Raw genomic sequence first — 25,469 nt, 5'->3', positions numbered from 1 at the left:
ACACGGGACCTCTGTTTAACGTCTAATCCAAATGACAAGACGCCCAGTTTGATTTTCCAGTCAAACTTGGTAGAAAGGGCGACGGTGGGATTCGAACACGCACCCTCACAGACTCTCTATACTGACAGCCGAGAGAGGCAGACAAAGCAGAAGGTGAGGACAATGACTGACCGTCCTTGGCGCCGTACAGCAGCTGGTGCAGGGTGGACAGGCCGGGGTTGCTGATGATGGGGAAGCCACACAGACGCTCCATGGTGTGCCAGCGGTGAAGACGCTCCTGGAGGTCCTGCTTCACTTCCTCCAGGGCTGCCCTGTCAGCATCGTCATCACCATTACCACTGTTATCATCATCACTATCATCATCACTGTTATCAGCATCGTCATCACTGTTATCATCATCACTATCGTCATCATTGTTATCAGCGTCGTCATCACCATGTTTGTCAGCATCATCATCATCATCATTGTTATCATCACCGTCATCATCATTGTTATCAACATCATTGGTATCATCATCATCATCATCATATTTGTTATCACCATCATTGTTATCACTATCATCATCATTGTTATCAACCTCGTCATCACCATGTTTGTTATCATCATCACATCATTATTATCATTGTCACCGCCATCATCATTGTTTTCATCACCATCATCATTATCACCATTCTCTCACCGTCATTATCACCATCATTGTTATTATTGTCATTGTCACCATCGTTGTTATCATTGTTGTCATCATTGTCATTATCACCATCACCATCATTATAATTGTTATCATCATCACTATTATCATCATCACCATCATCATCATTGATTTTGTCATCATCACCAATACCATCATTGTTATCATCTTCACCATCATCATCGTCATCATTATTATCATTGTTATCATCATTATCATCAACAACATTATTGTCATCTTCATCAAGATCATCATCATAATCAAGATCATCATCACCATCACCATCATCATCACTGTAATCATTATTTCATCCACATCAACAATGTCATCTTCTGATGGATGAAAATGGCTACTTTGCCATCAACATCACTGTCAACGACATCATTGTTATTACTGTCATTATCATCAACAATGTCATCGTCATCAGCATTGTCATCATCTGATGGATGAGAATGGTCAAACTGTCTTCAACATTACTGTCATCATCATCATCGTCACTGGGTTATGCTGCTGTCAGGAATCTGCCAAGGAAATGTGGTGTAGTGTACATGGATTTGTAATTTGTCCAAATGCAGCGACGCCTCCTTCAATAACTGAGACTGAGACACAAAAAGAAAAAAAAAGAAAAAAACCAAAAAAACCCTGCTGACTTGGCATCCAGGATCCTCTGATCAATCTCGTCCAGGGAGTTGCTGTGAGCCATGCGCAGTGAGCCGAAAAAGGCCTTGTTCCGTCGCTTGATCTTGTCACACTGTCCACACAATACACCACACTGCATCAACGTCCAACAATAAAAGGAAGGATGGCAGTTTGAGATTCATGTATGTGTGATAACCACTTTTATCAACCAAGGAACTGTGGACCAGAAAAACCAGATGTCACCTCTTTTGTATACGTATAAGCTTTCCCCGTTATCACAATAGCTGGGGTGCAAGCAGAGAGACCTACTCAAGCCTGAAACTTTTTTTCTGCCCAGACCGTAGCCTGAAAAATTGTTTTCTGCCCAGATCAAAGCCTGAAAAATTATTTTCTGCCTGAAAAATTGTTTTCTGCCCAGATCAAAGCCTGAAAAATTGTTTTCTGCCCAGATCAAAGCCTGAAAAATTGTTTTCTGCCCAGATCAAAGCCTGAAAAGACTAGGTGGTCTCAACAAAACACAGCATCAAACCTGAACATGATTACTGTACTATTATATATCTTAAAGACTGTTATATGGTGAATTCTGGGACTGAAGAATAGTATGTATGCCATGTTGTGAGAGAGATAACAATAACATGTTTATGAGGGAGACAGAGATCAGAAAAGACAGGAGAGACAGACGAACAGAGTGTGTTAGAGAAAACCAGCAGAACTGAGAGAGAGAGAGAGAGAGAGAGAGAGAGAGAGAGAGAGAGAGAGAGAGAGAGAGAGAGAGAGAGAGAGAGAGACAAAGAAGAAAGATAAGGAACAGAAAAATATATTGACATAATGAAACTTGTAAACAACTGTCAGAGATGATAAACATTACAAACCATAACTGGAACCAAAGAAAACTGGTTATATCCCAACAGTTTTCTGCAGTCAATATCTTTACCACAATTTAACACACAAAAAAAACATTTTGATTTCTGTTTTTGTCAAAAGTTCTTTGATCAGGAAACAAAAATTCTTTTCAAAACCCTACTTCCTCAGCTTAATAATCTTCAAACATATTGATTAATTCCTTTAAAAAAAATTACACACGTACAAAATCTACATTTACATTCTTGGTCAACAACACTAACAATGACGCATCTGCCATCACATTTCTTGTTAACACACGACTCAGATTTTTTTGGCTAAACAGATTAATTTCACATCATGTTATTTATACAACACGAAAATACTGGTTAAACTTAACACTTTTACAGACATAACATTTGGGTTAATACAGCTCAAAAAAACTTTGTCGTTACTCAATATTTTCACTTTTGGGTTAATACAAATCAAAAACTTTGATGTTACCCAATATTTTCCACTGTGAAATTCCCCGAACAGACATAATTCTTTTTTCAAATCTTCTGACTATCAACTTTCATCACTCAACATTGCTCAAACACACTGATCAAATTGATAACTTGCCAATACTCACAGAATCAAAAGTGTTTGGTTCAGGTGAATGCTCAATACAAGTGTGTGAGCACAAGTAAGGCGCAAGATGGGAGAGTTGTGCACACATCTCTGTGTTGCTTTAGTGTGTTTTCAAACAGAACACTAGCTTGACTCTCGACATCCCTGTCATGCTATCAAACGTCACTGTCAGAGTTAACTGTTTACTGTTAAGGTTTTTTTTTGGTTTCTAATCTTGTTTCTGCCTCTCACTATACATTTTGTTGTTGTTTTTTTTCTTTTTGTCACAGTAAATTTTGCCTGTTTACACTCATAGATAAGGGGGGAAATTTAAAAACAAACAAACAAACAAATTCAGCTCTATACAGCTCCAAAACAACTGTTTATTCAAAATCAAACCTGAACATGCTACCATTATATCCTGTGTCACATAAACATTTAAACATGAGAGCAAAACTATGTAAATGGTTTCAACTTGTGAACAATGTTCTGTGAAAGGTTTTAAACCTGTGAACACGGCCACATGAATGGTTTAAACCTGTGAACATGCCCATGTGAATGGTTTAAACCTGTGAACATGGCCACATGAATGGTTTAAACCTGTGAACACAGCCACATGAATGGTTTAAACCTGTGAACATGGCCACATGAATGGTTTAAACCTGTGAACACAGCCATGTGAATGGTTTAAACCTGTGAACACGGCCACGTGAATGGTTTAAACCTGTGAACATGGCCATGTGAATGGTTTAAACCTGTGAATATGGCCATGTGAATGGCTTAAACCTGTGAACATGGCCACATGAATGGTTAAAACCTGTGAACATGGCCACATGAATGGTTTAAACTTGTGAACACAGCCATATGAATGGTTTAAACCTGTGAACACGGCCGTGTGAATGGTTTAAACCTGTGAACATGGCCATATGACTGCTTTAAACCTGTGAACAATGCCAAAGTGAATGGTTGAACATCTGTGGAACAAATAACTCTGAACTGCTCAAGACCTCCAAACAAAGTTCTGTCAGTGAACAAAGATTTCTGGATTGATTCAGACCTTTGAACTGAACTTTATGAATGGTTTCAAACCTGTTAATAGAAACTGTGACTGGTTTTAATCTGTGTACAAGGCTGTATAAATGGTTTATGAAAAAAACAAAACAATACTGATCTTTCATATATTTTCTAAAGACTTTAAGCCTGTGAAAAAGCTCTGTGACAGTGTAAAGCCTTTGAACAGAAGGCTTTATGACCATAAAAAAAGAGATGTGTGAAAAGCAACACATGACCTAGCAAGTGAGGTAGATTACAACTTCGGGTTTTTGTTTTTTTTAAAATCTTGAAATAAAGCCATTGTCTTGATATTAATCTGGTGCAGCTATTTTTGCACTAAGCTGGTACATTTACAGGAGACACTAGACGAAGCAAAAAAAAAAAAAAAAGCCTGACAGTAATTTCAAACGATGACGTTTTAAACAGAAATGTGGGTGAGAATAATGCCGACTGTAACTGGAACAGAACCGTATGTACTTTGTTGAAGACTAGCGTAAGTACATATATACATCACACGAAGGATACATGCATTTCAGTCAAAGGACCATCCAACAACACACACATCAGTCAAACTACCATCCAACAACACGCACATCACACATACAGCTCATCTTATTTTCCAACATCTAGCCGATAATACAAGGCACACCATGTACAATCCATCTAGCCATCAATTCAATCTTTTTTTCTTTCTTTCTTTTTCTTTTCTTTTTTTTTTAATCTATACAACTATTCCGGTACTTTCTATTCTGGTCTTACCAACTCCCAGACCCAACTGGAAAAGAAAGGTAGGTCACAAACAGTGAGCCCTGGCACAGAGGAACCAGAATAATGCACACAGACGTAAATTCACCACACACACAAATGAGTAATAACCAGATGGTACATGATGGAGAAGATAACATTCAGCCAGTTATCAGGAGGCACACACACAGCCACTGCCCCACTCCTGAAAAAAAAAGTGGCGGGGGGTGGGGTGGGGGCTTGTGGGATGGAGGGGAACCATTGATTTTTTTCCACCCCTTTCAACAAAAATACAAGATATCAGGAGGTTCGAACGATGCATTAAGAAAGATAAAACTGCAGACATAATATTTTACTGTACAAATCAAGGAATAGATTCAGCATATCATCATTCAGCACTTTCTTCTTCTTCTTCATCCTAATATTTCTATTTTTGCTTTTATCATCATCATCACCATTTGTTCTTTTAACTCAGAATAATCATTTGTGGATGTCATAAAAAGACTAAGGTACTGTATTCACTTATTTCATTTATTCAGAAACTATAATCCTGGAGGTTGCAAAAAAAACAAATAAACAACAACAAAAACAAACACTCATCTTGCTTTGCTTCATTATTCACCACTTTTAACCTACAATGCTATGTGACCTCAAAGGCTATAACAGGGACCATAATACTGTACATTGTTTTTATTTGTTCAGAAATATCAACACCCCACCGCCCCCACCCAGAAAACTACAACCAGGGACATGGTATCAGAGTGGTCACCCCCTCATCTTCTTCGTTCGTGGGCTGCAACTCCCACATACACTCATAAGTACACAAGCAGCTTTTACGTTTATGACCATTTTTATCCTGCCATGTAGGCAGCCATACTCTGTTTTCAGGGGGAGTGCATGCTGGGTATGTTCTTTTTTCCATAACCCACCAAACGCTGACATGGATTACAGGATTTTTCATGTGACATATTTGATCTCCTGCTTGTGTATACAAACGAAGGGGGTTCAGGTACTAGCAGGTCTGCACATATGTTGACCTGGGAGATAAGAAAAATCTCCACCCTTTGCCCACCAGGTGCCATTACTGAGATTCAAACACGGGACCCTCAGAATGAAAGTCCAACGCTTTAACCACTCGGCTGCTGCACACATCGTCACCCCCCCCCCCCCTTCCCCCTGATGACTCACCACTTCAATTATTATTGCATTTTATTTTGTTTCTTCTTCCTGCTGTTTTGTTATCATTGTTGTTATTGTTACCTCAGTTCACACAGTCCCTGAAGACAGACCTACTGTCTGAAACGTCGGAAGCTTCTTAACAAAGGTGCTCTGAGTCCTTGTTGTACAATGCAGTTTTTGTGAGTGTGTTTTTACAAACTTTCTTCTTCATCCGACTCGCCACTTCAATAGCTGCTGGGGACCCTATGGTCTGAAAATGTTGGACGCTTCTCATCAACTGAGTGTTTAGCGCCTGGAATATTGACTGCATGAATGGTATCAAGATTAGATAACCAGTGAAATAGTACCCTCCCCCTTTGAAAACTACAACCATGGGCATGGTATCAAGACTGGTTACCCAGTGAAATATTACCCCCCCCCCCCCCTTTGAAAACTACAACCATGGGCATGGTATCAAGACTGGTTACCCTGTGAAATATCACCCCCCCCCCCCTTTGAAAACTACAACCATGGGAATGGTATCAAGACTGGTTACCCAGTGAAATATTACCCCCCCCCCCCCCTTTGAAAACTACAACCATGGACATGGTATCAAGACTGGTTACCCAGTGAAATATTACCCCCCCCCCCCTTTGAAAACTACAACCATGGGCATGGTATCAAGACTGGTTACCAGTGAAATATTACCCCCCCCCCCCCCCCCCCCCCCGCCCCCTTTGAAAACTACAACCATGGGCATGGTATCAAGACTGGTTACCCAGTGAAATATTACCCCCCCCCTTTGAAAACTACAACCATGGGCATGGTATCAAGACTGGTTACCCAGTGAAATATTACCCCCCCCCCCCGCCCCCTTTGAAAACTACAACCATGGGCATGGTATCAAGACTGGTTACCCTGTGAAATATCACCCCCCCCCCTTTGAAAACTACAACCATGGGAATGGTATCAAGACTGGTTACCCTGTGAAATATTACCCCCCCCCCCCCAAAAAAAAAAAAAAAAAAAAAAAAAAACCAAAAAAAAAACCAACCAACAAGCACAGGAATGGTATCAAGATTGGTTACCCCCTAAAATATTAACCCTCCTCCTGCCCCCGCCCCCCAGTAAACTACAAGCACAGGAATGGTATCAAGATTGGTAGATTGGTTACCCCCTGAAATATTATACCCTGCTCCCTTGAAAACTACAAACCACAGGCTTGGTATAAACACTGGTAACCACCTGAAATATTACCTGCCGCCACCCCCCCTCCTCCCCAAGCCCCTCCCTCCCCCAAACCACCCCCCCTCCCCTTCCCTGACGCCCTCACTCACCACTTCCTTGGCAGCCTGGAACTGTCGCTCAGCGGCCTGGCGCTTGGCGGTGTAGTGTGCCTGCTCCAGCTCGTGGGTCAGCTGTAGCCAAGCCTGCAGCTCACCAGGGGGCGCCCAGGAGTGCTCCAGCTGCGTCTCTGCATGCTGCAGGGCCAGCAGGGTGGCCGCCAGCTCTTCGCGGATCTGCTGGGTCCCCTCACCCACCCCCTCACTGCCCTCCCCCCTGCCGCTGCTGCTCCCGCCCTTCATCAGGGGAAGGTCCGCCTGCAGGAGACAGAGAGAGATAGATGGAGAGAGTTATGAAATCATTTGTGTGACTATGACAGGCAGCCAGCTCTTCATCGATCTTCTGGTCCCCTCCCCCCCATCTCTTCACCATCTTCTGGTCCCCTCCCCCCATCTCTTCACCATCTTCTGGTCCCCTCCCCCCATCTCTTCACCAATCTTCTGGTCCCCTCCCCCCCAGCTCTTCATTGATCTTCTGGTCCCCTCCCCCCCCAGCTCTTCATTGATCTTCTGGTCCCCTCCCCCCATCTCTTCACCAATCTTCTGGTCCCCTCCCCCCAGCTCTTCACCATCTTCTGGTCCCCTCCCCCCCACCTCTTCATTGATCTTCTGGTCCCCTCCCCCCCAGCTCTTCACCATCTTCTGGTCCCCTCCCCCCCAGCTCTTCACCATCTTCTGGTCCCCTCCCCCCAGCTCTTCATTGATCTTCTGGTCCCCTCCCCCCAGCTCTTCATTGATCTTCTGGTCCCCTCCCCCCAGCTCTTCACCATCTTCTGGTCTCCTCCCCCCCATCTCTTCATTGATCTTCTGGTCCCCTCCCCCCCAGCTCTTCATTGATCTTCTGGTCCCCTCCCCCCAGCTCTTCACCATCTTCTGGTCCCCTCCCCCCAGCTCTTCATTGATCTTCTGGTCCCTTCCCCCCATCTCTTCACCGATCTTCTGGTCCCCTCCCCCCCAGCTTTTCACCATCTTCTGGTCCCCTCCCCCCATCTCTTCATTGATCTTCTGGTCCCCTCCCCCCCATCTCTTCACCATCTTCTGGTCCCCTCCCCCCCAGCTCTTCACCGATCTTCTGGTCCCCTCCCCCCAGCTCTTCATTGATCTTCTGGTCCCCTCCCCCCCCAGCTCTTCACCAATCTTCTGGTCCCCTCCCCCCAGCTCTTCATTGATCTTCTGGTCCCCTCCCCCCCCAGCTCTTCACCGATCTTCTGGTCCCCTCCCCCCAGCTCTTCATTGATCTTCTGGTCCCCTCCCCCCCCCAGCTCTTCACCAATCTTCTGGTCCCCTCCCCCCAGCTCTTCACCAATCTTCTGGTCCCCTCCCCCCAGCTCTTCATTGATCTTCTGGTCCCCTCCCCCCCAGCTCTTCATTGATCTTCTGGTCCCCTCCCCCCCAGCTCTTCATTGATCTTCTGGTCCCCTCCCCCCCAGCTCTTCACCGATCTTCTGGTCCCCTCCCCCCCCACACCCTCACCGCCCTCCAACTTAGACAGACATGAGAAAGACAGACAGACTTAGGACAGCCACACAGACGGACAGACATGGAGACATGGGAAAGATAAACTTAGGACAGCAACACAGACACACAGAAATACCAAAACCAGAGAGACTTGGAACAGCCACACAGACAAGGGAAAGACAAACAGCCACCTGGACAGACAAGGGAAAGACAGCCAGCCATGCAGACAGCCAGCCAGCCAGACAGCAGAGACAGACAGACAGACAAACAATCCAGAGGTACCCACATCAGGGACAGCAGTGCCCTCCTTGAAAGCCGGGAGAGGTCGAGGGTCAGTCGATACCTGTCGATTCTCGGCGTCCTCCAGTCTTGTCAAACAGATATTGACATTATTAAACTGACAATGCTTGAACAAAACATTGCATATGTGTGCATTAGTATAGATTTTGTTGCTTTCAAAGTACATCCACCTTTCTCACCCCCAGCTCCCCAATCCACTCACTATCTATGAAAGAAATGAAAATAGAAATGAAAAAAAAAAAAAAAAAATCACGGATGTGCATACAGCATGCATTCACATAGATTTCATTCTGGAGACCTTTTGTTTTTTAAATACTACCCCCCCCCTCACCCTCCTCTTTCCCCCACATCCCCAGTCCATTCACTTCCTCTGGACATCCATGAGGGTTTCCTTGGCCTTATCCCCACCCCCCCTCTCTCTCTCTCTCTTTCTCCCCACACCCCCAGTCCATTCACTTCCTCTGGACATCCATGAGGGTTTCCTTGGCCTTAACCCCCCCCCCCCCTCCCTCTTTCCCTCCACACCCCCAGTCCACTCACTTCCTCTGGATGTCCACCAGGGATTCCTTGGCCTTACTCCCAGCTCTCTCTTTCCCCAACAACTCCCCAAATCCACTCACTTCCTCTGGACATCCATGAGGGATTCCTCGGCCTTAACCCCCCTCTCTCTTTCCCCCAACAACTCCCCCAACCCACTCACTTCCTCTGGACGTCCATCAGGGCTTCCTCAGCCTTCTGCAGGGACTCCAGGTCCATCATCATCTTGCGCACCTGCTCCTGGGAGAAGCGGTGGTGGAGGTAGGCAAACCAGCAGCCCCCAATGGCGAAGATGAGCGACACCATCAGGGCCACGTCCTTCATGTAGTTGTGACGCTCTGTCATGAAAAGTAACAGGGGTCATTTTTTTCCCCATGTAATTATTATATGAAGTACCTCCCTCCCTCAATCCCTGCCCCCTTGTTTATATCATTTTTACTTTACCTCATTTTGTTGCTTTGCAACTGTGGTACATTGAATCAAGAGAAAAAGTTATTAGGGGGGGAAGGTGAGGAAATCTTACTGAGTGGTACAAGAGGAAAAGTGATGGGGGTTACAAGAGGAAAACTGATGGGGGTTACAAGAGGAAAACTTACTGGGGGGTGCCCCAAACAGCACGGTATCCATGGCCTTCAGGGACAGCTTCTGTTTGTGGACAGGGTTCTTGATGCCCAGCACGGCCGTCATGAAGGTGTTGGACGCTGCCAGTCTGCCCAACAAGACAGTGTAGGAAGGTTACAGACACTCTGCAGCTCAGATCATAACACTGAACCCTGAAAACAGAAAGACTGCCTGAATGGCTGAGGAAGAATGATCACACATGTAAAAGCCCAGGTGTAGACACAAGTGAATGTGTCAGTTGCAGCCCACAAACAGAGTTCAAATATACAGAATCAGAAAAAAGGAAAAATAAAAATCACACTCTTTTCCTCTTTAATCCCAGCCAATCTTAAATCCAGTCATACCACTTTGAGCATCATCTGAAGTTCAAAAATCCCCATGTCTGCTAGTACTTTTTTTTTTTTTTTTGCATTAATTGATGTTGTACTGAGGGACATCTAAAGACTTAATTTATCAACAGCTATGGTCCATACATATACACACCAGTGATCATTTTCACCCTGACAATTCGGCAACCACACTTATTTCAGTGTCTGGTGCATGTCAGGACCCAGCAGAACCCAGTATGAGCTTATGGGCTCTTTGCGTATAACAATAACAGTGCATTAATAACAGTAATAATAAAACAAACCTCTCCAAGCGTTTCACAATAAACCTTATCTGTCTCTGGAATTCCTGCATGCTATGCACAAAGAGAGATCAGCACAAGCTGGCATGCACATGACTATGCTGACCGGGGAACACATCACACAGAGCTGGTTTCTGCCCCCTGAATACAAACATTTTCCACGGCTCCAATCAGAAGTACCGACATATCACAGAGCAGCTCCAGTGCCTATCCTTTCTCTCTCACTGCACAACTGTCACCAAAGTTTGTTGTACAAATGTGCAATTTTTTTCACCTGCATGTATCTGTGGTTTGTAGGTTGGCCAAAGTTCAGTAAACAACCATCATCCAAAGTTGGGTAAACAATCACCATTATCTCTCTCTCTTTCCTTCTCTCTCACTCTGCTCTCCTTTCAAAAAATTCACTTCATTCAGCTTTAGAGGATGGTAAAAATGTTCTGAAGACAACAGCTTTTCCTTGTGTTACAGCCGATTCAGTCCTTACAGAGTATGAAAGACTGCCTAATCCAATTGAAAGAACAAAGCAAAACAAAACAAAACAAAGCCCATGTTGTCTATTTATCTTCCTGTTCAGTCAAGATTGTGAAGAACAAAAGGCTCGCACACACAGAAAGGAGAAAAAAAGAAAGAAAAAAAAAAGGTCATCAGCAGTAAACAATTGCGACTGACAAACTCCAAGTACTAGCATGTATGTCATCTGTCAACAGCCATATGTGGCACAATTTGTGAGCTTGCACCCAAATCACAGCTATACAAGTGCATGCACACAGACACACACACACACACACATGCACGTGCGTGGGCGCACACACACACACACACACACACAAATAAAAAACACACACAAACACCACTGTTTTCTGGTTTCAGCTCCCCCCCACTACCCCCATACCCGCCCAGCACACAGACCATCTGTCCCATGACAGAGAGTGGGGGTCAGAATGACACCCCCCGCCCCCCATCCATCACCCCACCCCCACACCCCCATCCATCACCCCCTGAACAGCTGTAGATCAGCCAGCACATGGAGCACCCGGTGACAAATGGCGCCGCTGTCTGTTCCACACTGACAGACTGACTGCATCACACATACAGGAATCTGTCTGTCTTCAATAGGGTCTGTCGACACGTGTGACCTCCCTTTGATGAAAACGCCGCACCACGTCAGTACCATCTGTTGTCGCAGGAATTCCCTCAGCCAGCAGGAAGAGGACAGGGGTGGTTACAATGCTGAAGTATTCACAAATAAGATGCGCTGTGGCAGAATCGCTTAGGTGCTGGACTTGTGATCCGGTGTTGAGTGATCAGGGATCTATGTGTTGTTTTGGCAGGGTGTAGTGTCCTTGGGAAAGGCACTTGACTCCAGTTTTCCTCACTGCACCATGATGTGGATGGGAACCTCCTGACTTCAGCTGGGGAATGTTAAAAGAGTGGAAGAAGAGGACTGGGCCCCATGTTCCAATGCCCAGCCCTGGACACAACAGCTATCAATTCACTGCCTCAATAACTGTAAAAGAGTGGAAGAAGAGGTCTGGGCCCCATCTTCCAATGCCCAGCCCTGGTGGACACAGCGGCTATCAATTCACTGCCTCGATGGCTGTAAAAGAGTGGAAGAAGAGGACTTTGCCCCATCTTCCAATGCTCAGCACTGGACACAGCAGCTATCAATTCACTGCCTCGATGGCTGTAAAAGGTGATGGGACCGTTAGCCTTTAACTCATGTAGAGTGCAAGAGCCAAGAGGTCAGACAGAGTGGTGGACTTCTCTTCCTTGGCTCAGTGTTCAAATCCCTGTGGGGGATGGAAATTTTTTCCCTCAAAAAAAAAAAAAAAAAAATGATCAGGTCAGCGTTTGTGCTGACTTCCTGTCACGTGTCCATACTGATGCTGATGTTCAAACACATGTCAAAGATCCTGGAAGCCATGTCAGCATCTGGAGGGGGTGGGGGTGGGTTAGGGTGGGATTACTGAAACATATTCATACCTGGAATGTACCCACCCTTCAAAATGGAATGCAGTCAGTCTCTAATCCTGTTCACACCTGTGGCAGTGTATGGCCACCACCACAGGTCACAGCTGCCTGTCTTGTGCTGTCTTCACTCAGGTGTGACCGTTCTGCTTCATTTCTTCATCAACCATGCTGCAACACGTCTCCCTAGGTCTTAGCTAGCTTCACTCAGGTGTGACCGTTCTGCTTCATTTCTTCATCAACCATGCTGCAACATGTCTCCCTAGGTCTTAGCTAGCTTCACTCAGGTGTGACCGTTCTGCTTCATTTCTTCATCAACTGTGCAGCAACATGTCTCCCTAGGTCTTAGCTAGCTTCACTCAGGTGTGACCGTTCTGCTTCATTTCTTCATCAACTGTGCTGCAACACGTCTCCCTAGGTCTTAGCTAACTTCATTCAGGTGTGACTGTTCTGCTTCATTTCTTCAACTGTGCTGCAACATGTCTCCCTAGGTCTTTGCTGTCTTCACTCAGGTGTGACCGTTCTGCTTCATTTCTTCATCAACTGTGCTGCAACATGTCTCCCTAGGTCTTAGCTAGCTTCACTCAGGTGTGACCGTTCTGCTTCATTTCTTCATCAACTGTGCTGCAACATGTCTCCCTAGGTCTTTGCTGTCTTCACTCAGGTGTGACCGTTCTGCTTCATTTCTTCATCAACTGTGCAGCAACATGTCTCCCTAGGTCTTTGCTGTCTTCACTCAGGTGTGACCGTTCTGCTTCATTTCTTCATCAACTGTGCAGCAACATGTCTCCCTAGGTCTTAGCTAGCTTCACTCAGGTGTGACCGTTCTGCTTCATTTCTTCATCAACTGTGCAGCAACATGTCTCCCTAGGTCTTAGCTAGCTTCACTCAGGTGTGACCGTTCTGCTTCATTTCTTCATCAACTGTGCAGCAACATGTCTCCCTAGGTCTTAGCTAGCTTCACTCAGGTGTGACCGTTCTGCTTCATTTCTTCATCAACTGTGCAGCAACATGTCTCCCTAGGTCTTAGCTAACTTCACTCAGGTGTGACCGTTCTGCTTCATTTCTTCATCAACTGTGCAGCAACATGTCTCCCTAGGTCTTAGCTAACTTCACTCAGGTGTGAAAAAAGAGAGTGCGTGTGTGTGTGTGTGTGTGTGTGTGTGTGTGTGTGTGTGTGTACCCTGTGGAGTCCATATCTCCTGAAACTTCTTCAATGTATCATTCTATGTCTATTTCATACTCGAGAAAACAGATCATGGCTAACTTAATGACACAGTAAAGACGGCCAGAAACATAAAAGCCCATTTGTACATATAAGTAAACACGGGAGTAGTATCAAACAAACGTAGACAAAAAGAAAGAAAGAAAGAAATTTCAACTCTATTACAAGAAACTTTTAACAAACATGTGACAATGCAGGTTAATTTAGAATGGATGATAAAACTTTCAATGTAAATCTCTCTCTTTTTCTCTCTTTTTTCTGTTGAAATGAAGCAGACAAAAAGCCTTGAAGAACGCATGACAACCAAAAGAGGCTCTCTTCTTCTGGAAATGTTGATTAAAAGAAAGAATGATTGTCTCTATCTCACATACATTTCTTCTTTCGGATGTAACGGTGTCCTACATTTGTTGCTTTTCCGTAGTTTCTGTCAGTCCCTTTAAAGGATGAAAGCAAGAAGCAAGACAGGAGAAAAAAAAATCCAATTTCTGTGTGATCTGTGAATCTTACCTTCGGTAATATAAGATTCCTAATCAATTATTCATACACACTCACACAAACAACACCCCCCCCCCCCCCCCGCATCCAGAACTGCACACACACACTCACATGCTTTCCCTCCCTCTCCCCGGCACACACACACACATATACAAACATATGATGAAATTCTCAAGACTCCCCCACCCTCCCTCTGTTTTTTCCTTTCCTGGTTGTTAGTCACAAGTGAAGCTGTCACAATACGCAACAGATGGTAAGGTAGTAAACAGTCAGTGGTTGAAAAAACTGCTGATAGCTCACAGTCACTGGCAACATTTCCTAGCTGGAACAGATGCTGCCGTATCAAATAAACTAGCTGTCTTTACTGTGATAAATGGCGTGTGTGTGTGTGTGTGTGTGTGTGTGTGCACTGCTGCCACCAATTCCTGTAATTCTACATATCATCATATACCATAATTGCGTACAACTCTGTGTGTGTGTGTGTGTGTGTGTGTGTGTGTGTGTGTGTTTGTAAGAGAGAGAGAGAGAGAAAGAGAGAGAAAGTGTTTGTGGGTGTGGGTGTGTGTGTGTGTGGACGCTCGTGCATGTATGTGTGTGCGCGTGTGTAAGATGGCCACGCCCATGTGTTTGCGTATATATATGCGCTTACACACACACACACACACACACACACACACACAAAGAGGGACAGCCTGGTGTGCAGTGTGTGCACCAAAGGCCTTCACATCCAGTGGCTGTGTCCTGTTCACTTTGACACAGGGTGTGTGTGCCTGTGGTTCCTTGACAAACAACACAAAGTACAGGCTTTCCTGCCGCCCACATTCACAACGGTTCCAGCCACTGGGGGGAGCAGTGGCCTCGTCATGATGCGCCAAACTATGAAGTGAGCATCCTGGGGTTCCAATCCCATACATTATGGATTTACACTCCGCTTCCCCCCAACCTCCGCTGCACTTTAAATCGTGGTCTGGGTGCTAGTCTTTCGGAAGCGATGATAAACCAAGGTCAAGTGTACAGCATGAACTTACAACATGCACACACACGCACACACACACGCACACACACACACACACACACACACACACACACCAAAAAACAACAACAAAAGAGCAGCAACAAAACGCTTGTCCCTGGCAAAATTCTGCAGTAAAATCTTTTTTTTTTTGGATAGTGAAACAGATACACCTGCACACAGAAAAAAAGGACTCCCCCCAAAAAAACGTGGCGCTACGCTGTGCCAACACTCCCTCCTCTTGGGAGGAGCAGGCTGAATTTAAAACAAAGAAATCAGTTGTGACAAAAAGTAAAGCAGTACAAATACGACAAAATACAACAAAACACGATACAACACAAAACAATACAACACAATACAAACCCTTGTGGGGTAAGAGCAGCAGTCAGGCCTGACTCAAACACATCGTATTCCCCGGCTGGATACCATATGTCTGGACAAGGGACCTACCCTTCATGTCTATCCAAAAGCTTTCCAGCTTTTTAGTTGTCAATACCGCGTGTGTGCATGCATGCATGCACCTGTGCGTCTGTGTGTGTGTGTGTGTGTGTGTGTGTGTGTGTTGGTGGGTCATTAATTTAACGTCTGTTCTTTAAAGTGATTCTTGACCCCCCACGCCCCCCCAAAAAACGTGTGTGCAGTGTGTGTGTGTTTATGAGTATGGGAACATGTTCAAAATGTATAGAATTAAAAACGACAAGAAACAGAATTTTGGAATGGAGAAGGAAATGTGGGGGATGGAAACAAACTAAGGAATCCAATTAATTAATCATGAAATCAACTTACCTGTAAAAACAAAAACAAAAAAAGAGCTGAAAGTCAGAATACTAACAGGTAATAAACAAATAAATAAATAAACATACATATGTAAAATAATCATGATGAAAAAAATAATGACAACAACAATAATAACAACAATAACAAGAATAATGATAATAATAATAATAAAACTAATGAGATAACTAACTGAATAAATAATAATAATGATGATGATAAAAGGTAAGTAAGCTGAAATATAGTTCTGTGAAAGATAAGTCTGTAACTGGAAATGTGGAGGCAAGGGCGGGAGGACAGGGGGTTGAGAGGGAGGGAGGGAGGTGTGTGTGTGTGTGTGTGTGTGTGTGTGTGTGTGTGTGTGTGTGTGTGTGTTCAAGTGAAAGCAGAGAGTAAGTGCCAACAAGGCGTGAACAGAGAAACAAGCCACATGCCTGTATCAAGACCCCCTGTGATAAGATTACATGGAGACCTTTCGCCAAAGATGCTGCTGTCCGTGTTGATGTGGAACCTCAAACGCAAACTGTTTCTGACGGAAACCGTTTTCAAATGGTGTGGTGTGTCTATACTGTTTTCAAATGGTGCGGTGTGTCTATACTGTTTTCAAATGGTGTTTTCAAATGATGTGGTGTGTCTATACTGTTTTCAAATGGTGTGGTGTGTCTATACTGTTTTCAAATGGTGTTTTCAAATGGTGTGGTGTGTCTATACTGTTTTCAAATGGTGTGGTGTGTCTATACTGTTTTCAAATGGTGTGGTGTGTCTATACTGTTTTCAAATGGTGTTTTCAAATGGTGTGGTGTGTCTGTACTGTTTTCAAATGGTGTTTTCAAATGGTGTGGTGTGTCTATACTGTTTTCAAATGGTGTGGTGTGTCTATACTGTTTTCAAATGGTGTTTTCAAATGGTGTGGTGTGTCTATACTGTTTTCAAATGGTGTGGTGTGTCTATACTGTTTTCAAATGGTGCAGTGTGTCTGTACTGTTTTCAAATGGTGTCAAAAACATACACAGCCTGTCAAATCATGTTTTTCCCACTGGTTTACTCTAACAATTGTAGCAAATGCAAAAACGATGTTAGTTAAAAAAGATTTACATTCAAAACTTCTATTTGTAACAACTGCCTTTTTTTTCTCTCTCTCTCTTTCTTTCTCTTTTTTCGTTTTTTGTTTTTGTTTCTTTTTTGTTTTTTCTTTTTTTTATTTGTTTGTTGGGGTTGGGGGTTGCATTAGAATTTTTGGACATTTTGTTTTCTACATTTTGATGATGAAGAATGGTGATGGGGTGACGACGGTACTGCTGCTAGGGTCCACTTAGGTCAGGGACTGTTTGACAAGGCTCTGCTCTCATGACATATACTGCTGGGTACTGGCCAAATTCACTTTCCACTTGTTTACACTCTCAAAATTGCCACTTACAACATACAGATAGACAGACAGACAGACAGACAAATAGATAGATAGTTAGATGGGTACAGATAAAAACATATATATAGATACAGATAGATAGTTTTTCTCCCCAAAACTTTAACTAAGGAAGAAGCATGGTAATGAAAATGTCGGGGAGAAAAACAACAATAACCACCACTAAATCAGCATTCTGTATATATCAACGACTACAACTTAACTTGTTGATGGAGTCATTACACCTGCAACACGGATCAAATTATGGTGCAAAAGTTTCTCCACCTATCATTTTCAAATAAATGACATAATCAATACTTGCTCCACACTGTACGAAGGCAACATCTGCCCTCCCAGACACTTTGCATTTTTAATGCATGACTCATGAGTGTTATCTTCAAAGGCCTCATGATAACAGCAATAATAACAGTAATAACAACAATAACAACAATTATAAAACATAATTAACAACCCAAGCATGACTTTTAAAAAAATCAATAAATGTCACACAGACTATGGAACAAAAATGTTATGTTAATATGTATACATACAAAATACTTCATGTAGTAGTTACAGTGCTTAGTAATCAGCCTGCTCCCCCCCTACCCTTCCCTTCAAACCCCACCTCCCATACTTTTTTTGTTGTCGTCTTTTTTCTGTTTTTAGTTAACATTAATTCAAATCAGTTGCAATATGATCATCCTCCCATTCCATTTCTCGGCAGTGAAAAAAGAAAAAAACATTAAAAAAAAAACCAAACTTGTCAGCACAATTTTTACCATCTGTTAGTGAATCCATAGTGACACAGCTGGTCTTTCCTCTCTTTGTTTTCTTTTTCTGTTTTTTTTTTTTTTAAATGAACTTTTGTGTTCAGTGGGGATAAAAGTTGTTGTTCACTTTGTACTTTCCAACACATTGTGCTCTGTCATCACTGGAACAATAATAACTGATGCTCTCTCATCCGGAACTGATCAAATAACATGTTCTGTCTGGGTTTATAATGTCACGCTTCATCAACTTCTGGTTCAGCTGGTATCATTATTATCGGAATCCGCTGGTCCTGTCAGAGTGTATGTATGTGTGTATGTATGTGTGTGTGTGTGTGTACATGTGTGTGTGTATGTGTATCTGTGTGTGTACACAACTGCATGCATATGTATGCCCACACACCCACGTCTGTGTATGTATGTGAGTGTGTGTGTGTACATGTGTGTGTGTATGTGTATCTGTGTGTGTACACAACTGCATGCATATGCATACCCACACACCCACGTCTGTGTATGCATGTGTGTGTGCGTGTGTACATGTGTGTGTGTATGTGTATCTGTGTGTGTACACAACTGCATGCATATGCATGCCCACACACCCACGTCTGTGTATGTATGTGTGTGTGCGTGTGTGTGTGTGTATGTGTGTACATGTGTGTGTGCGTGTGTGTGTGTGTACTTGTCTGTGAGTGCATATTTGTGTGTATCTGTATTTGTGTCCGTGTGTTTGTGTCGGTTCAGAGGGGATCAAGGCATATGTGTGTGAATGCATTTCTATGCGTGCCTGTGTACATATATGAGAATACATGTGTATACATCGAAGAGAATATGTGTGTATCTGTCTGCACACGCATGTGTGCGTTCACTTCCAGGATATGCTTAACCCTTTGAGCCCTGACCACCGCTTTACCAGTAGTAGAGAAAAATGACATAATGCCTAGCCACCGGTTGAGCGGTGCGTAAACACTTGTGTCGTGTTTTGCTATTGGTTGACTTATATTGAAGAGCCAATCAGAAAAACCGTAATATTCTGACGTCAGCGAACGTAGTACCAACATGGCTGCGCCTTTTCACTGTGTTTTGTGCATGTGCTTTGGATAAAAAAGATCGATTTCAATATAAGTCAACCAATAGCAAAACACGAAAATCCAACATATAAGCAGCTTTCTACCTGGGCAGGAAGGGCCCGCTGACAGAGTTGTCGGAGAAGATGGAGGCATACTGGGGAAGGTCCACCTCCTTCCGCAGCCACTCCACCACATCATCCACCGTCCAGTTGTACACTGCCACACACACACACACACAGTGATACACACACACACACACACACACACACAGTGACACACACAGAGACACAGTGATACACACACACAGTGACACACACACACAGGCACAGACACACACACACACACACACACATGTACACACATTCACACACACATGCACACAAAAGTGTACACACACACACACACACGTACACACATGCACACACAAGTGTACAAAAAAAACAGACACAGACAGACACACAAACACACAATCACAAACACCCATAATTATGCGAACACAGACAGACAGTCAGGATTATGTGTACACACACACACACACACACACACGTGTACACACACACACACACACACACACACACAAGCGCATGCACGCAGGCACGTTCGCACTCGCACACACACACACACACACACACAAACACACACAGAGTGTTGAATCGGTCTAGTCACACAACAGTAAATATTGATTCTGCCTAGATAAATAATCAATGCTGTTTCTGTCTAGACACATAATGAGTGTTTATTCTGTCTAGATAAGGTGCTGATTATGTCTTTGCAATAAATGTTTATTCAACCTTGACAACCGAGTGTTCACTCTGCGTAGCGACACAGTAAGTTCTGCTTCTGTCTAGACAAATGAATGTTGGCTCTGTCTGGATGCACAATGAGTTTTTGTTCTGTTTTGACAACTAATGCGTAACACAAAAAATGTTGGTTTTGTCTAGACAAATAATGAGTGTTGATTCGGTCTTGGCAGACCATGAACGCTGACTCCGTCTAGTCACACACTAAAATGTTTATTCTGCCTAGACAACTAATAACATATTGTCTAGTCACACACTAAATGTTTATTTTTGCGAAGACAAATAACAGATTCTGTCTAGTCACATACTAAATGTTTATTCCACCAAGACAAATAACAGATTCTGTCTAGTCACACACTAAATGTTTATTCCACCAAGACAAATAACAGATTCTGTCTAGTCACACACTAAATGTTTATTCCACCAAGACAAATAACAGATTCTGTCTAGTCACACACTAAATGTTTTTTCCACCAAGACAAACAACAGATTCTATCTAGTCACACTAAATGTTTATTCCACCTAGAAAAACAACAGATTCTGTCTAGTCACATACTAAATGTTTATTCCACCAAGACAAATAACAGATTCTGTCTAGTCACACACTAAATGTTTATTCCACCAAGAAAAATAACATGTGTGTTGATTTTCTGTCGTCACACATTAAGTGCTTATTCGGTCTTGACACACAGTGAGTTTCATATGTTCTGCCCTTGCAGCAGCTTTTGTCACTGTGTACCACAAACGGACGACAGAACCTACAGGATTTCTATCAAAACACTGTGGCTTGCACATCAATGACATGATCTTTTATCTCATTCAAGGGACGCAGCAACCATGTGCTCTTGTTTACATTCAATGTGCTTTTATGTTTAGTGTGTGTGTGTGTGTGTGTGTGTGTGTGTGTGTGTGTGTGAGTTTGTGTGTGAGTGTGAGTGTGTGTGTGTGTGTGTGTGTGTGTGTGTGTGTGTGTGTGTGTGTGTGTTTATACTGATGAGTAGACATCTGTGCTCCATTTCATAAGCAATCAAACAGCAGAGGGTATTTTCCATGCTGTCATAACCTGCTGAAATGTTGCTGTTGTTTTTTAATCTTAGAATGTTTGCATTCTAATCATGAAATGTTTGCATTCTAATCATGAAATGCTTGCATTCTAATCATGAAATTTTTGTGCTTTAATCATGAAATGTTTGCGTTCTAATCATGAAATGTTTGCGTTCTAATCATGAACTGTTTGTGATTTAATCACAAACAGTCTGTGATTTAATCATGAAATGTTTGTGATTTAATCATGAAATGTTTGCGTTCTAATCATGAAATGAAATGTTTGTGTTCTAATCATGAAAAGTTTGCGTTCTAATCATGAAATGTTTGCGTTCTAATCATGAAATGTTTGTGATTTAATCATGAACTGTTTGTGATTTAATCATGAAATGTTTGCGTTTTAATCATGAAATGTTTGCGTTCTAATCATGAACTGTTTGTGATTTAATCATGAACTGTTTGTGATTTAATCATGAAATGTTTGCGTTTTAATCATGAACTGTTTGCGTTGTAATCATGAAATGTTTGTGTTCTAATCATGAAATGTTTGTGATTTAATCATGAAATGTTTGCATTCTAATCATGAAATGTTTGCGTTCTAATCATCAAGTGTTTGTGCTATAATCATGAAATGTTTGCGTTGTAATCATCAAGTGTTTGTGCTTTAATCATGAAATGTTTGTGCTTTAATCATGAAATGTTTGCCTTCTAATCATGAAATGTTTGCGTTCTAATCATCAAGTGTTTGTGCTTTAATCATGAAATGTTTGCGTTGTAATCATCAAGTGTTTGTGCTTTAATCATGAAATGTTTGTGCTTTAATCATGAAATGTTTGCGTTCTAATCATGAACTGTTTGTGATTTAATCATGAACTGTTTGTGATTTAATCATGAAATGTTTGCGTTCTAATCATGAAATGAAATGTTTGCGTTCTAATCATGAAATGTTTGCATTCTAATCATGAACTGTTTGTGATTTAATCATGAACTGTTTGTGATTTAATCATGAAATGTTTGTGTTTTAATCATGAACTGTTTGTGATTTAATCATGAACTGTTTGCGATTTAATCATGAACTGTTTGTGATTTAATCATGAACTGTTTGCGTTGTAATCATGAAATGTTTGTGATTTAACCATGAACTGTTTGCATTCTAATCATGAAATGTTTGTGCTTTAATCATGAACTGTTTGTGCTTTAATCATGAAATGTTTGCGATTTAATCATGAACTGTTTGCGATTTAATCATGAACTGTTTGTGATTTAATCATGAACTGTTTGCGTTGTAATCATGAAATGTTTGTGATTTAATCATGAACTGTTTGTGATTTAATTATGAACTGTTTGCATTGTAATCATGAAATGTTTGCATTGTAATCATGAACTGTTTGTGTTTTGCTTTCCTTTATGTGCATGCTCACAGGGAGTGGGATCAGGCAGCCCTCAGTCTGCACCACGCTGGAATGGGATGCCCAAATAAAAACCCCAACTGCACCCACACCCATTATGTATCAGCATTTGCCCACCCCCGCCCCATTCCACCACCTTTCTGTTCCATAAATATAACAAAACAAAACTTTAAAAATGCTCTTTTTTCCCCCTTTTTTTATGTGACAGAATGAGTTTTATCATTCCTCATGTTACCATCAAGTTTTATGTTTCTATTTCCTGTCTTGGTATACAGAGTTACATAATTTTTCCCCCTCCCCAAACAGCAGCTTTCCTGATAACGTCAGAAGACTTTAAAAACTGCCATATCATCCAAATGAGCATGACTCAAAATCAATCATCTCAAATCCACTTCTCGTTGTTGGCTCTGTTTTCCACTTTGAAATTTATGATACTGAATAGAAAAAAAATATTCAGCTGATAATTGTATCTTGTGCAATGAATGAAATTTACCATACTTACATATCAATTCTTTGAAGGAAGAAGAAAAAGAGACTGCTGAATGTGTATTGTGTGTGAACGACAGAAATGCAGTGACAGAGACAGATACTGGGACAGTACAGAGCAACAACAATGAAACCATCATCAACAACAATGAAACCATCAACAACAACAATGAAACCATCAGCAACAACAATGAAACCATCAACAACAACAATGAAACCATCAGCAACAACAATGAAACCATCAACAACAACAATGAAACCAACAACAACAACAATGAAACCAACAACAACAACAATGAAACCATCATCAACAACAATGAAACCATCAACAACAACAATGAAACCATCAACAACAACAATGAAACCATCAACAACAACAATGAAACCATCATCAACAACAATGAAACCATCAACAACAACAATGAAACCATCAACAACAACAATGAAACCATCAACAACAACAATGAAACCATCAACAACAACAATGAAACCATCAGCAACAACAATGAAACCATCAACAACAACAACAATCAGCAGTATAATGCTTATGCTACGTTGTTTCTTTGAATAAGAATTGTCTAAAGAAGCATATGGAATTTTTCATTAAACACAAACAAACAAACAGCTAAAACTTCAAACCATTAGATTTTTGTTCACTCTTGCTGAAAAGGTTCTTCTCTTTTAAAAAGATAAAGACATGCCCAGTGTCACTGAACAAGGGCACTATTACTTTTGCCTCATTATCCTCAGAACACTTCCCCAAGCAAAAGCATCAAACACACACATCAACAAGGGCAACAGATTCTGCTTCATTACCCTCAGAACATTTCCCACTAATAGCAGTCATAAAACATGGCCAGTATCATCAAACAAGGACACTAGACTCCGATTTAAAACCCTCAATGCATTTCCAAGAAAAAACAAACAAACAAACAAAAAAAGAACAGCCTTAAAATATTAACAACAAGCCGCTGTGGCAATGTGGTTAGCGTCACAGACTGACAACTGGGAAGACACAGGTTCGAGCCTATCAGAGGTGGCCAGCTCCTACCCAGAGCTGAGTGGGCTCACATGGGAAGACACAGTCTTGGGTCATCCACTTCATGGATGCATCGTTGGGAGTGCTGCTAAAATTTCCAACACTGCAGTCACCACACTGCAGGTGCCTGCATCTCTCAGCCTGGTTGACGCCAGGATGTAACACAAGAGCACACAGGCTTGTCAAGTACTGAGTACCCCCCCCACCCCCCTCACCTAAATGGACCCCCCCACAGCACCATTTCCATCACACCCATCATCATCCATCCTCAATGAAACACAGAAAACAAATTGTGCCAAATTCTGGGGCACACACACACACACACACACACACACACACACACACACAGAATAAATAAGACACAGTCATAAAACATGTTTCATCATTCAATCTAGGACATTAGAGTTCTCTACCCTCAGAGTATTTCCAGGCCCTCCACAAGTCCTCCACACTGATGAGTTTGTCGTTGTTGTGGAACAGGGAGTGGCGCTCGAAGCCGTCAGTGTACTGCAGCTCATCACGAAGAAACTGCACACACACACACACACACACACACACACACACACACACACACACACTCACTCACTCACACACACACACACACACACACACACACACACACACACACACACACACATACACACACACAAATACAGTTTGATTAATGTGTTTGATTAATGTTGTTTGGTTTAACTGTGAAGTACATGAAACACATTTAAAGCCTGGATACAAGCAGTCCCCTTAACACCCAGTCTTCACACCACATCTGCTAGGCTGATAACTGAGCAGCAGCATAACCCAACGTGCTAGTCCGGCTTTGAGTGCAGGCATATAATATTCGTGTACAGGTCACAGCAGATTTCCTTTACACATTTTGTCAGAGGACATCCCCTTTTCTTTTTTGAGACAGGTTTCATCTCCACTGGCTCCCTGTCTCACACCGAATAAAGTACAAGATCAGCACTCTATGTTATAAATGTATTCACAAAACTGCCCCTTCCTATCTCTGTGGCTGCCTTCACCTCTACACTCCATCTACCTCACTACGATCGGCTTCGGATCCACTCTGTTTACGCATACCCAGATTCAAACACTCGACTGTTGGCCGCCATTCTTTCTCTGTCTCTGGACCTTGCAATTGGAATGAAATTCCTCTTTCGCTTCGTCAAGTCTCCACACTCAGCTCTTTCAAGTCTGGCCTTAAAACCCACCTCTTCCCAAAATAGCCTCCCTTGCCTGCCTCTTCCTTGTCTTTAGTTTCTACAGTTTAAGAGTTATGCTAAAGTGCTTTGATTTGTCTCTGCACAAGATTCAGCGCTATATAAATACCATTATTATTATTATCAGTGCACCAAAATTGTGT

At 42.5% G+C, this 25,469-nt stretch overlaps 1 protein-coding gene across 7 annotated transcripts in view; it reads right to left on the bottom strand.

Annotated features, from left to right (window-relative positions):
• Nucleotides 1-25,469, bottom strand: part of LOC143283649 (stromal interaction molecule homolog) — a 91,510-nt gene that overhangs the window by 37,953 nt on the left and 28,088 nt on the right. For all 7 annotated transcript variants that reach the window (XM_076589852.1, XM_076589856.1, XM_076589853.1 and 4 more), the window contains exons 3-10: nucleotides 24,520-24,634; nucleotides 19,433-19,544; nucleotides 9,966-10,078; nucleotides 9,533-9,707; nucleotides 8,819-8,900; nucleotides 7,069-7,332; nucleotides 1,339-1,439; nucleotides 172-311 (exon numbers count right to left, since the gene is read on the bottom strand). In XM_076589852.1, the coding sequence (XP_076445967.1) occupies nucleotides 172-311; nucleotides 1,339-1,439; nucleotides 7,069-7,332; nucleotides 8,819-8,900; nucleotides 9,533-9,707; nucleotides 9,966-10,078; nucleotides 19,433-19,544; nucleotides 24,520-24,634 (1,102 nt within the window). The remainder of the gene's footprint in view (nucleotides 1-171; nucleotides 312-1,338; nucleotides 1,440-7,068; nucleotides 7,333-8,818; nucleotides 8,901-9,532; nucleotides 9,708-9,965; nucleotides 10,079-19,432; nucleotides 19,545-24,519; nucleotides 24,635-25,469) is intronic.

This window comes from Babylonia areolata, chromosome 7 (genome assembly GCF_041734735.1).
Source record: "Babylonia areolata isolate BAREFJ2019XMU chromosome 7, ASM4173473v1, whole genome shotgun sequence".
NCBI lineage: Eukaryota > Metazoa > Mollusca > Gastropoda > Neogastropoda > Buccinidae > Babylonia > Babylonia areolata.
Note: the sequence above shows the minus strand (reverse complement) of the source record. Positions and strands in the feature narration are given on the sequence as shown.